The 13926-nt window shown below is 45.0% G+C and overlaps 1 protein-coding gene across 1 annotated transcript in view; it reads right to left on the minus strand.

Annotated features, from left to right (window-relative positions):
- Positions 1-3215: 3215 nt before the first annotated feature.
- LOC117517089 (serine/threonine-protein kinase 32A-like) overlaps positions 3216-13926 on the minus strand; it is a 197127-nt gene continuing 186416 nt past the window's right edge. The window contains exons 9-10 of the mRNA XM_034178002.1: positions 12745-12809; positions 3216-3353 (exon numbers count right to left, since the gene is read on the minus strand). Of these exons, the coding sequence (XP_034033893.1) occupies positions 3233-3353; positions 12745-12809 (186 nt within the window). The 3' untranslated portion in view covers positions 3216-3232. The remainder of the gene's footprint in view (positions 3354-12744; positions 12810-13926) is intronic.

Raw genomic sequence — 13926 nt, forward strand, 5'->3', positions numbered from 1 at the left:
ATGATGGTTTTTAAATTTATCTAAAAAGATAATCCGATAATGAAAACATTCTTTGATAATTATGTTATCGGATTATCGGAAGTGTGCCCACCACTGCATACATCAATATGCGTTGGAGATAAGTTAAATATAAGTTATACATAGGTTCAAAGCACGTTACTCATAGGTTAGAAATACGTTTTGGGTACGCTAGACAGTATTTTGACTCATAAGTAGCTAACAAGTAATGTTTGTCAACAATCACATAACTTACCTACAACTTATGGCCCACATATGCGGGACGTATACGTTGAAAATATTGTGCATGCACACAACTTTTTGATGACCTCACTGCAGTATGACAAATATCAGCATGCTTCATCGTGCTGTTAACCTATCCAAAATTTACCCATAACGTATTTGACATATGCCAGCACATTCACCAAATTTTTCATACGTCGGCATAAGCTGGTTAAATCATCAAGGTGTGACAGGCCCATAAGCAAACGCTGTCTCATTATTGCCAATTTAGTAACTGTTGCTAGACGTAATCTTGAGTGCCAATGAGAAACTCATCGTAAATTGAAATGTTCAAAATTTCAGGCAAATGAGTGCCAATTGCGTGAACTAGTTGTGAATATTGTGTATCATTGCGCATAGGGCATTTTCAATCTGAAATTAGATTATGAATAGATAATAAACATAACTTTACATAATTACAACATAATTCATACACAATACATAATTTAACTCATAAGAAGGAATGACAATGCAATTATTTTACCAATCCATTACTACTATTACTATATATATAAAATTACCTTTTAGACAAGATTCTAAATGCGTTCTCCACCACATGATGTGCACGAGGCAACCTGTAGCTGTAGATCATTTCTCTATGATGAGAGAGTAGTTTCATCAGCCAAGTCCTGGGAGTAAATGTATCATAGGCTACGAAATTATACGGCACAGGCTTGCTATTTTATATAGTGTGGTATCAAGAGGGACAAAGCGAGACGCATTGGCATGAAGAATTGCGTGGCAGTATAGAGATCAAATTTGTACAAGTGTCAAGGTCGCTTTTGACCTTCGACTAAAAAATCTTATCTCGCAACAGGCAACAAATTTAGTGACATTTATTCCACACAAACCAGCCAGTTTTGTAACAATGGGAATGCCTGGAATGTTGTTGCTCAGGAGACAGAAAAGTTCGGGACACTGGGTGATGCAGGGGAGGATCAGAGATTTGTATTGCCCGCTTGATAAATGCAGTGTTTTTATATTTTGTGTCATTTAAATTTTTTGTAGTACTTCCATGTCCTTCCTGATAGGAGGCAGGTTCCCGCAGCTTTCAAAGGACAGCTTTGTACTGGAAAAGTTTGTGACTGGCAATCAGAGCTTTTGGAAGGTGCGGGTTTAAGTCCCGTGTGTGGGATGTTTTCTTCTTTTTTAATGTTTTCTACATAAGCAACACAATGTGGTTCCATAGGTACCAGCTGGTTTTTATTTTTTATTTATTCCACGTAAGCAGCGTGATGTGGTGCACCTCGTACTGTGTTCATGCTCGAAAGACATCGTTGCATGCACGAACTCTTGCACGGGATAGTGCACACTTGTCCGTCAGCACGATATTTTGTGGTGCGCTAATTCACGCTGTTTCGCCATATTCAACCAAACTGCACTGTGTGAAGGGGCCCTTAGAAAAGTAATCACTAAGTAATCAAAAGTAATAAGTTACATTATGCTGATAAAATAATTAAAATCATGCCATTACTTATTACATCTTTAACAGAGTAACAAGTAATTTGTAACCTATTACATTTCAAAAGTAACTTTCTCAACACTGGTCTCAGTAAAAGTCAAGTCTATAATGTGCAGTTTTATCACACAACATAATACTAGAGATGTCAGAAGTTTTGAGGGTTCATGTAGTTGGCCATAAAGCCACCTCCAATGTGGTTTCCAACCAATCTCACAACTGCTGCCCAAGTGTAACCATGCCAGTCCACATCTGGCTTCTTCACCGAAAAAAATGTTTTTTTTTTTTAAAGTGACTTTTTTTGTGACCCAATTCTAACACATCTGTCAGTAATCATGCTGTTTAATTCGCATCTTGACATGTCACAAACAGCAGGTGGAGGGATTATCTTGGCAAGGTCTCACGTGTACACTAACATGGATTTAAACAAATTTGTGAACAAAATTCATGGAAAACAACATTATTTGTGGGCATAGAAGAAGGTCTAAGTCTTTTACTTCAATACATGTGAAACGGGAGCAAAACACAAAGTGCTGAATTTCTATTTCTGTTGAGGCGGAGCCACAATGTGAACATAAAGCATTTCTTTTTCCCCTGCAATTACTACTGATTCACACACAGCACACATTTTTTTTTAACCTGTATATACAACAGTTGTAGCAAATGTTGCAGTTCTACAGCTACAATGACCGCTTCAGCCATGTACCCGCTGTTATGACAAAGGGAACCGGTCATGGTAAAGCCTTAGAGAAGGATCTATGTTAAAAACAAAGGCCTCGTTTTATTTGGGAACGCTCTGCTTGAAATGCTACAGGCGCTCTTACAGTGTTGTGCTCAAACCTCAGGTCACATGGAACCGAGCTTCAGATTCCAGCCCCCAAATGTACCCACATCAAAGCTCTGTGTGCTCTCTCATTTGGAGTCCACACAACACTGGATATCGTAAAGCCTTGCTGAGATCACACTCCTGTCTTTGGAGCATACACCCACTGTTTCCTGTAAATTTCTGGGCAGGTGGACTTCAACTTCTCTTCGTAGGAGAGTAACCGGAGCACCAGAGTCTTAAAGGAGAGTAGGATTAGCAGTTAGGTGGATTAGCAGACAAGTAGTTAGTACGCTTGCCTTCCAACGTGAAGTCCCCAGTTGGAGTCCACTCCATACCCTGTTCTGCTTTTACAGCTTGAGTCCCCTCAGGAGGACTGCCATGTAGAGCATTGTGCAGATCTGCGCTCGATGCTGCTGTGGTGGACCCCGAGCACAAACGGGAGCTTGTGAAAGAAAAACAAAGGGGAAAAGCTGGTCTTAGGGGAAGTTCCCACCTGCAGGTCTGAAGATGTGAGTAGTGACGCACAAGTGCCTGGAGAACAGTTTCACGAGGCATTGCTGCCATGCAGAGATATCGAAGATCAGTCCCGGTGCCGAAGGGAGAATGGGTGCAAACTGGTGATCTACTATTTACGGCGCAGTGCAGGTAAAAGCGGGTAAGTGTTCGGCCTATCCTGATCTGTAAGCAGCAGGCTCGACGTTGTTGTTCTGTCCATCTTCTATTACCTTGTTCTTCTCGCTGATGGACAGCTCTGAAGAAGACTTTGAGTCCACAGCTGTCTTCTTTGACCTGTTAAGTGAGGAGCATATGAATGAATAGACACAATGTCCGCAATGTCTACTGTGTAGGCTCTCAGTTGTCCAGGTGGTTTCCATAGTAGAGAAGCTTGAATCTTCGACTGGACTGGGTTGCTTGATGTGAGGACGTTTCACTTCAATTCGCAGCTTCCTCAGCTAAAATTCTTGCTCTGGCAGTCTGACTTCCATCTTGACTCTTGTAGAGAAGAGGAGAGAAGTAGAGAAAAGTAGAGAAGTTTCTTCTCTACAAGAGTCAAGACGGAAGTCAGACTGTCAGAGCAAGAATTTTAGCTGAGGAAGCTTCTGCAATTTGAAGCGAAATGTCCTCACATCAAGCAACCCAGTCCAGTTGAAGATTCAAGCTTCTCTACTCCGCAATGTCTAAACATTTTTTTTTTGAAAAAACCCCACATTACAAAATGCAAAAGTTCTGAAAATAAGCACAGTTCTTCAGTCTGTGATGGTAAACATAATAAAGTCACCAAGGTTTTTTTTTTAGGTTTTTTTTAACCTTACCACCTTTGATCAAGTCAACATCCAAGTATCACGTCACAGGTGTTGCCAGGTTTGCAATGATCATGTATTTGTATGATATTCTAGCATGTTCTAGGACACACGAGCAGTACTGCTTAACATCCCCAAAATGTATATGCATGATTTGTCACATCTCGATTCCATGCAATATTGATTGGGAATCAGCCTAATTATTAATTATATTTTAAATTTGCCACATTCTTCTTAGATCTTGTGCCACACCCACTCTCACCACATGATGTCAGCATCCTGGTCGATGGCACAATTTCAGTTTTAACGACTCTTTTAGTACTGTTCTGGATGTAATCTGTGTTGGAATGTACAACACTGTTGGGAAAGTGTAAGACACGGACCCACACAGGGGGCGTAAATGAATGGACAATAGAGATGCCAATAAATACAATTTAATATTGCAAATGTGCACTATAGGTCAAATACTGCTTTAGTCTGTCAATCAAAAGTTCCACAAAAAGGTGACGTGTGGGCAGGCCCGAGGATAGGAGATGCCTTATCCAGAGAAGAGCCAGGACCCACAAGGTTCCACTGCCAACGGAGACCTGCAACACACCGGAGCCGCCAAATCCGAGTCGCCAGGTGGCCACTGCTCCCAGCTGTCAGATCTGGTTCTGCTGGCAGGAAAAACAAACAGGTTACGGTGGGTGTGAGTACACCCAGCAACAGTCAGCAAAAATCACAGTTCCTTCCTGAGGGAAAAAATGCACCACTCCCAGAAAACACTGAGAACGTGCAGTACCAACAGTATACTTAGCGATAAGGAAAGTGAGGAGTGGAAACGCCAACTCCTTCCAACTTCCACAAACCCAGCTCCAAGCTGCGAGTATACCAAAGGTTACGACTGCAAAAATCAGCAGCAATAATTGTGCGAATGGCACAAAGCGGCTGAGTAGGTTACCTGTCAGGTAAGCTGATAACTCGGCGGAGTTGTGATGTCTCTCCCAGGCTTTTATGGTATGTGATGATGATGAGGTGATGACTGACAGCTGTCAGCTCCAGGCTCCTGGGGCTCCTGTGAGGCGACTACACCCTCTGGTGCCTGAAACCCGATGACAGGCAGGGCGCCCTCTGGTGTTGGCCAGCAGTACCTCCTCTTCGTGTGGCCCACACAACAGGACCCCCCCCTCAACGGGCGCCTCCTGGCGCCCGACCAGGCTTGTCGGGGTGGTGTCGTTGGTAGAAGTCGGCCAGGAGGGCCGGGATCCAGGATGAAGCTCCTCTCACCCAGGAGCACTCTTTGGGTCCGTACCCCTCCCAATCCACCAAATACTGGAACCCCCGACCCTCTGGCGAACATCAAGGGACGCTTCTTACGGTCCATGCAGGCTCCCCGTCAATGATGCGGGCAGGAGGCGGCGCTGGTCCGGGGGTGCAGAGGTCGGCTGTGTGGCAGGGCTTGATCTTTGAGACATGAAATACCGGAAGAATCTGCAGTGAAGCTGGGAGTTTCAGCTTCACTGCGGCTGGACTGATGATTTTGATGATGGGAAAGGGTCCGATAAATCTGTCCGTCAACTTTGGTGAGTCCGTGTGCAGAGGAATGTTCTTTCTAGACAGCCAGACCTCCTGCCCGGTCTGGTAAGCGGGGACCGGGGTGCGTCGGCGATCTGCATGGTCCTTCACCCTTGTCCGGGCTTTCAGAAGGGCACAGCAGGCTGTTCGCCACACCTGACGGCACCTCCTGAGGTGGGCCTGGACCGAGGGGACCTCGACCTCTCCCTCCACGGCCGGAAACAATGGGGGCTTGTACCCCAAGCACGCTTCAAAGGGGGAGAGGCCGGTCGCCGATGAGACTTGGCTGTTGTGGGCGTACTCGATCCAGGCCAGATGTTGACTCCAGGCCGTCGGGTGTGCGGAGATCACACATCTTAGGGCCTACTCCAGATCTTGATTAGCCCGCTCTGCTTGTGCATTCATCTGTGGGTGGTACCCGGACGAGAGGCTCACGGTGGCCCCCAGTTCCCTACAGAAACTCCTCCAGACTTGCGAGGAGAACTGGGGGCCACGGTCTGAGACGATGTTTGTGGGGATACCATGCAGACGCATGACGTGGTGGACCAGGAGGTCTGCAGTCTCCTGGGCCGTCGGAAGCTTCGAGAGGGCCATGAAGTGGGCCGCCTTGGAGAATTGGTCCACTATCTTCATGATGGTCATCATACCCTGGGACGCAGGGAGACCCGTGACGAAGTCCAGGCCTATATGGGACCAGGGGCGTCGAGGCACCAGCAACGGCTGGAGGAGTCCTCTCTCTGCTTGATGAACTGCCTTGCCCCTGGCACAGGTGGTGCAGGTCCGGACATACTCCCGGACATCGGCTTCCATTGACGCCCACCAGAATCGCTGCTGGACCACTGCCATGGTTCTTTGCACCCCTGGGTGGCAGGAGAGCTTGAAACCGTGACAGAAGTCCAGGACCGCAGCTCTTGCGTCTGGTGGGACGTACAATCTGTTTGATGATCCACCGCCGGGGTCCGGGTGACGCGTCAGGGCCTCTCTGACGATATTTTCCACGTCCCACGTGAGGGTGGCGACGATAGCGGACTCCGGGATGATGGTGTCAGGTGGCTCCGACAGCTCTGTTCTGACCTCCTCTTCATGTACCCGGGACAGTGCGTCAGACCATTGGTTTTTGGTCCCGGGGCGGTAGGTGATCCTGAAGTCAAAACGTCCAAAGAACAGTGACCAACGGGCTTGCCTGGGGTTCAGACACTTAGCGGTCCGGATGTACTCCAGGTTCTGATGGTCAGTGAAAACCGTGAATGGAACCACAGCTCCCTCCAACAAGTGTCTCCACTCCTCCAGGGCCTCTTTCACCGCCAGGAGCTCCCGATTGCTGATGTCATAGTTCCGTTCTGCTGGGGTCAACCTGCGGGAAAAATAGGCACAAGGGTGGAGAACCTTATCGGACTCCCCGCTCTGGGACAGCACAGCTCCTATCCCTGAGTCAGAGGCATCCACTTCAACTACAAACTGGCGGTTAGGATCGGGCTGTACCAGAACTGGCGCAGCGTTTCAACTCCCTAAACGCGGCTTCGCACCGATCCGACCAGGTGAATGGGACTTTTGGGGAGGTCAGGGCTGTCAGGGGACCAACCACCTGACTGTAGCCCCTGATGAACCTCCTGTAGAAATTTGTGAAGCCGAGGAACTGTTGCAGCTTCCTACGGCTTGCTGGTTGGGGCCAATCTCTCACCGCCGCTACCTTGGCCGGATCAGGTGCGACGGAGTTGGAGGAGATGATGAACCCCAGGAAGGACAAAGAAGTACGGTGGAACTCGCACTTCTCGCCCTTCACAAACAGCTGGTTCACAGAGGATCTTGACTGGGACTCGTGCGGATTTTCGTGTCTTTCCCTCGTGAGTATGATGACTCACCCTTAGCCCAGTCTCTAAGGGTGAGCGTTGTCGTTTTGACCGCTTGGGGCAGTTTTTCTGCATATGCTCACTCGAGCCGCAGTAAAAACACTCTCCGCGTGCCAGCCTCCTTTGTCTGTCATTCAATCTCAATTCAGCCCTGCTCATGTCACTAACATCGACAGCAGGGAGAGCTGTTGTCACGCGGAACGCTCTGGCTTTGGAGCGGGGGGAGGACGGCGCTGCTTCAGACCCGGAAGGGAGAGGGACGGCGCGTGCCTGGTCACGCCCCTCGTCTCGCTCCCGTCGACGTTCTTTTAATTGGTTGTCTAACTCCCGCGGCTGGTCCTTTGCCACCAGGTGCTCGTTTAGGGCCAGAGACAGCCCCCTTATAAAGGCGGTGTGGAGCGCTACCGAATTCCAGCCGGCCCTCGCTGCCGCAACGCGGAAGTCGACTGAATACTCAGCGGCGCTCCGGCGCCCCTGTCGGATTGACAGCAACACGTTTGAAGCAGTTTCGCCTTGATTCGGGTGATCAAACACCTGTCTGAACTCCCTCACAAACCCAGTGTATGTCGTTAGAAGCCGTGAACTCTGTTCCCAAAGCGCCGTAGCCCAGGTGTGTGCCTCACCTCGAAGCAAATTTACGACATAAGCCACCCGGCTGGAGTCTGACGTGTACATCATGGGACGTTGTGCGAAGACGAGCAAGCACTGCATTAAGAAGTCCGCGCACGTCTCAACACAACCTCCGTACGGCTCCGGGGGGCTAATGTATCCTTCAGGGGACGGGGGGGGGGGGGGGGGGGGGGGTTCATTGAACGACCACTGGAGGGTCTCTGTTCAGCAACAGGTCCGCAGGAGGAGGAGCAGCAGCCGCGCCCTGTGCGCGCGCTTCCACCTGAGTGGTGAGAGCCTCCATCCTATGATCGAGCAGTATGTTCTGCTCGGTCACCAAACAGCAACACCAACAGTATACTTAGCGATAAGGAAAGTGAGGAGTGGAAACGCCAACTCGTTCCAACTTCCACAAACTCAGCTCCAAGCTGCGAGTATACCAAAGGTTACAACTGCAAAGATCAGTAGCAATAATTGTGCGAATGGCACAAAGTGGCTGAGTAGGTTACCTGTCGGGTAAGCTGATAACTTGGCGGAGTTGTGATGTCTCTCCCAGGCTTTTATGGTATGTGATGATGATAAGGTGATGACTGACAGCTGTCAGCTCCGGGCTCCTGTGAGGCGACTACGCCCTCTGGTGCCTGAAACCCGACGACAGGCAGGGCGCCCTCTGGTGTTGGGCAGCAGTACCTCCTCTTCGGGCGGCCCACACAACAAACACGACTTTTTAAAATTTCTATATTTATTTAATAAGGTCATTTTATACTGTATAAAAAAAACACTTCCTACTGCAAACAAGGCACTTGCCCTTAAAAAAAATCCATATTGTGCCGTACTGAAATTAAGATGCTTTAAGATTCTTACTTTCAGTTCAGCTATGTGGTTGATAGAATGTTGATCACACCAACAATGTTTTGTGGATTGTGCAATGTGTAGGTTTTTCTTTGCACTTTAGCCATTAGCATCCAGTTTCTAGTCAGAGTTAGTGATGATTTTTTTTTCTTCTTTTTTGCAAAAAGTGTAACCTCAGTAGTAGACAACAAATCCTCTAGTATTCTTTGGAACTGTGGTTCTCAGTCCTGACCTTCAAACATTCAGGGTTCAAAGCAAACGCTTAAAAAGAAGCTGCCATCTAATGGGCTCTGGAAAACAGCAAATACTTCATGAAGCCTCATCTGACCATCACTAATTATCACCACATTACATAGCATAAGCTAAGTGTACTCAGTTCTCTTAACACTATAGTTGTCTTTTCACAAATTCTCCTTCAAATCTTTCCTTGACCTGATGTCACTAGACCTCTATTCTCACTTTATAAACAAACTTTGAAAATTTTATACCAGGAGCCTAAAAAAATAGCACCAATGCAAAATCATTGAGAAGCACCATTTGTTGACTTTTTAAACTTTATAAAATTCTTCTTTCTGAAAATTGTTTCCAAGTGTGTAAATGGACTGGCCTCACAAGTGATGTCTCAGATCTTTAAAAAAAAGACAACTGTAGGAGAATGACAAGGAACATAACCAATCGAAACTGTAAAATTCAAAGGTGCAGGGCAACATTTGGCCAACCATCCCTCTCAGTGCAAGATACACACCTATGGAATTCTTTACCATTAGAAATTAAATCTCAAACAGAACTAAAGAGGTTTAGTGTTAAACTTAAACATTAGCTCAAGCAGCAGCAGAAATGTGAACATTAATTTCTCCCAAGTCATGTTTAATACAATAACACTTTACTAATGTTTAATGTTAAATTTAACTTGTGTTTCAATCTATAATTTACAACTGTAACTGTGTTTATTTATTCATGGTACTTATTCATTGTAGTCATTGTATTATTCCTTGTATATGTACCACTGCATTGGATTATTTTTTAGTATATTCTAAAGCCTGACCAGGGACGAAGACTGCAAATGAGCTAAAGCTAGACATCTTATATGCATCACATTTTCCCATTTTTTGTGGCATGTATTTATTTATTTCATTTCAACTATGAAGTTGCAGTCCACTGTCGCTGCAGATATTTGCCAAAACACTTGTAGCAAAACGTGACGAGCACTAATCTAAAACATAGTTTTGCCACAGCTAAAGACTACAAGTCATGTTGCTAAAACTTTAGCGCCTTAGATTAAGTTAATATTCTTAAGAATAGATTTTTGTTTTAACTGTAACGTTGTGGTGGACATGGTTACGGTGAAAGGTTTTTTCTTTCTTTCTTTCTTTCTTTCTTTCTTTCTTTCTTTTGATGTTCAAATGTTTTTGATGAATCAAATGTTTCTTCACAATAACTTCAAAAACTGTGTGTGTGTCTGTGTGTTATTGTTGATTTTATTCTTCTTTGAGGGCCCCTTAACACATAACATGATTGAGGCAGAATGGCACACGATTGAGGAGACAAAAGCCACGTGTGAAAATCAAAGCAGCCCTGAAATGCCTTGTACAGCTGTTGCGACAACCATTTGCGCACGACAAAGGTCAAAAGACAGCGAGTGCACTGTCCGTGCTCATTTGACTCCTCTCTCGGCAGGTGTCAGCCAAATTCCAGATGTGGCACACAAACATCTAACACCGCTCGCTGGACACTTAGAAAGGTCAGGGCTATTCGCACTCACAGCACAAGAGTAGGCAGTAGGCGACCACATTCGACCTTTTTGTGAAAATTGTGAAAACGAGCGTGCACAAACCCTCACAGTGGGAACACAGTGCGAGCAGCTGGAGCATAACAATATTGCGCAGCTGCTGTTGAAAAAGAAATACATGCCACCCATGGGATTCAAACCTGCAATTTACAAAAGCTCTGATTGCCAGCCAGAAACTTTACCACTGCATTACCATCGCTGTCCTATAGAAGGTGCATAAAATGGCTGGAAACAACAAGGAGATAAAAGTATTTATAAAATAAAACCACACACCATTAAAAAAACACCACATTTTATTGAATCCCTCTTATCGAGCAAACAATACAAGTATGAACCATTCCTCTGTAGATGACCCATGGTCACAGATGTACAGTCATGAAATGACATGAATGAAGCAGTGCGCTCTTATCATGTCCACATCTGCTGGCCCAGTGTGTCCAGCTGGCCCCGCATGCATGTCCTGTGGATGGGGCACCACAGGACAGACACCGCGTCATGTAGAACAGAGTTCGCGTGGGTGATGATCAGATCGCCCACTGTGTGTTATGATCTGACTGTCCGTTTCACCTGGGGTAGCCTGTCAATGTGCATGCCGTGTGCTCACTCACTGCAGCCCGTCGCAACAGCGATATATGTTTTTATGTATGTCCACGTGAGGACAGCAAGCAGACACACGTGCATCACAGTGGACAGTTGTAACTTCATGTCCTTCAAAACATGGTACGTGTTCTCCAGCTGGGATGTCCAGAACCAGAAATCTCAACAGCAGCTGCTGTTGGTGGCTACGCCCCCTGTCAGTTCAGTGCACACACCAACGTGTCACTCTTTGTTATGTGATCATTATTTTTTAGTTATCTGTTATGTAATTGTGTATGTAGGTAGTGTAGTACTTATTAATATACACACTCGTGGGGGCGCTTAGGCAAATTTCACAACCAGCTTGATGGTGATCATCTGCTCACTATTCTCATGCTAACAGCACAAATGGCCACACATTTTTCAAAGTGTCAAGCGAGAGGTGTTAGATGTTCGTGTGTGTCACCTGGAATATGGCCGACACCTGCCGCAAGGATCGAATGGGCTCTCACAGGGCACTGTCTGTCTTTCAGCCGCTGGTGTGCGCGAATAGTTGTAGCGACACTTCTACAAGGCGTTGGAGGCAGTTTGGATTTTTCACGAATGGCATGCAATATCTCCTTCGTGCGCTAGTCGGCTAAAATTGTGTTACGTGTGAAGGGGCCCTGAGGTATGTCTACCACCATCTGTACACACATCACGATCTTCAGTCTGGTTCTTGACAGCACAGTGACCTGTTCTAGTAAAAGCATTATAACACTTCAATAGATGCACCATTTCAAAAGGATTTACTCCAACATGAATAATTTTGTTCCTTGGTGTTTAAGTCAAGGATTCACAATCTTATGTTTCCAATGTGATCAAAATTCAACTTGTCCCGAAACAGTTTAGTATTTTGACCCATGTGGGTTAAAATATAGTCTCAAGGCACCAAGACGAACTTTCTGCATCGAAGTTACAGATGATGTGGGAAATCTTCAAACCCTTAAATAGCAAACCTGGGCAGGATCAGCTTCATGGAGCTGAAGATAGGAGATCAAGTTAGGATACAATCAGGGCATATTTCACTCAAATGTTTTGCTGGATACCTGCTGGACAGGTAAAACAACACTTTTGACACAAGTGGTACTTTGTCATTTCATATTTGTTACAGTTACAACATTTTTGCTTGCTCAGCAAGATGAGGAATCAGTCGGGGGAACTCACATTTTATAAAATGTGAGTTCCTTTATAAAAAATGTCCATGCATTTTTCAGAGAGGGAAGTAAAAAATTCCGAGCCATCTTTAAATGTAGGATAAAGGTTGAACCTCATGCGTGCACACATGTGCTTCCTCCTTCCTTTTGTCTGCAAGATTTTACAAAGCAAAGAAGTAATTTGCAGTGGAATCCCCACAAAATAAATTCTTTATCAGGGATAAAATTAGCTGTAATTTTATGATATACAACAGAAATAAAAGTGCTTTGTAATAATGAAATTTCAGCATGAAACACATTTTTTTTTGATTTTGTGGATAATTGAAAGGGACTACCTACCTACCTTTAAACATCATTAGTTTTGCCACACTGAGCAGTTGTAAAAATGTGTCTAACTTAATGGCAGTTTGCCATCTGTTTAAAATTCACTAAGTGGAAACCTGAACCTACTTTTCTCTGTTGAAGATGATGAATTCTCTCTGAACATTATCCAGGCGCTGTTGCAGCTGACCATTCTGACAGACAACACAGACAAAACAATGTCAGGAACTCAGGCAGCAATGACAGGAAAAAAAAAAAAAAATAGGAATCAACAAAATCATTCATTATTTTCATTCCAAAGCCCAAAGACAGATTAAAGTCATTAATCAGTTACATTAAAGGCAGATTTTTCTTTTTTCTTTTTGTGTTACTGGTGTATAAACAACAGTTTGTTTCCTGCAGACACACAGGATATCATTTAAGGGTATGTCCAATAGAAAATATACTACAAAATACCATAGAGTGTGTAGATACTGGACAAACGAGTGGAGGTGGCCATCTTGGCAGTGTCTGAGAACTTTGAGCCAACCCATAAATGGACAAAGATGTGGCGTGTGAGCAACACCAGCATAACCTAGGAGAGATGACTGTCCAAACATGTCCTCCTATCTCAAAGTTACCAAGCTAGCTAAAGCTGTTTGGTTGTTCTTTTAAAAGGTTGCTTGGGTGTAGGTTTTAAAAACTACACGGCTAGCACCCAACCTCAATAACCTTGCAACATAAATGGAGTTAACATCACCAAGATTTTGCCTTGATACCTGCTAATTAGTGCTAACGGCGCTAAGATAACACATTTTTAAAATATCAAATTTTTACATCATGGAAATACTGGAGCACAGACTTCTTGAATGGTCTGTTAGTACAATTAACTACAGGGTAAGATATAGATATTTGTAATAAAATGTTTTGAATGAAAAACAGCTGACTTCACAGCTAGCAGACAGCTGAGGCTAGCAACCACCACAAACTGGCTGTCACTCAGTGATCAAGCTCTTATTTTGTCAGGGTTTGGATTTTGTTGTATTATGTTTGCTCTGTTTAGTTAGGTTATTATATGTGATTTCTCTTGCTGGGTTTTTTCCTGCTTGGCCTTTGTCTGTCCCTATCTCTCTTGTTTGTCTCTCTTGGTGGTGAGCAAGGCACACTGTTGGTCCACACCCTAATTCTGGTGCTTTCCACAAACCTGTTCCTAATCAGTAGCTCATCACCAGGGTGTATATAAGCTTCATGGGTTTCACTGTTTATTTGCCAGATCGTTGTGTTTTATGCCACCACTTCATAGCCGGTTTCATAAGTTTTTCTCGACCTGGT

This window comes from Thalassophryne amazonica, chromosome 9 (genome assembly GCF_902500255.1).
Source record: "Thalassophryne amazonica chromosome 9, fThaAma1.1, whole genome shotgun sequence".
Lineage (NCBI taxonomy): Eukaryota > Metazoa > Chordata > Actinopteri > Batrachoidiformes > Batrachoididae > Thalassophryne > Thalassophryne amazonica.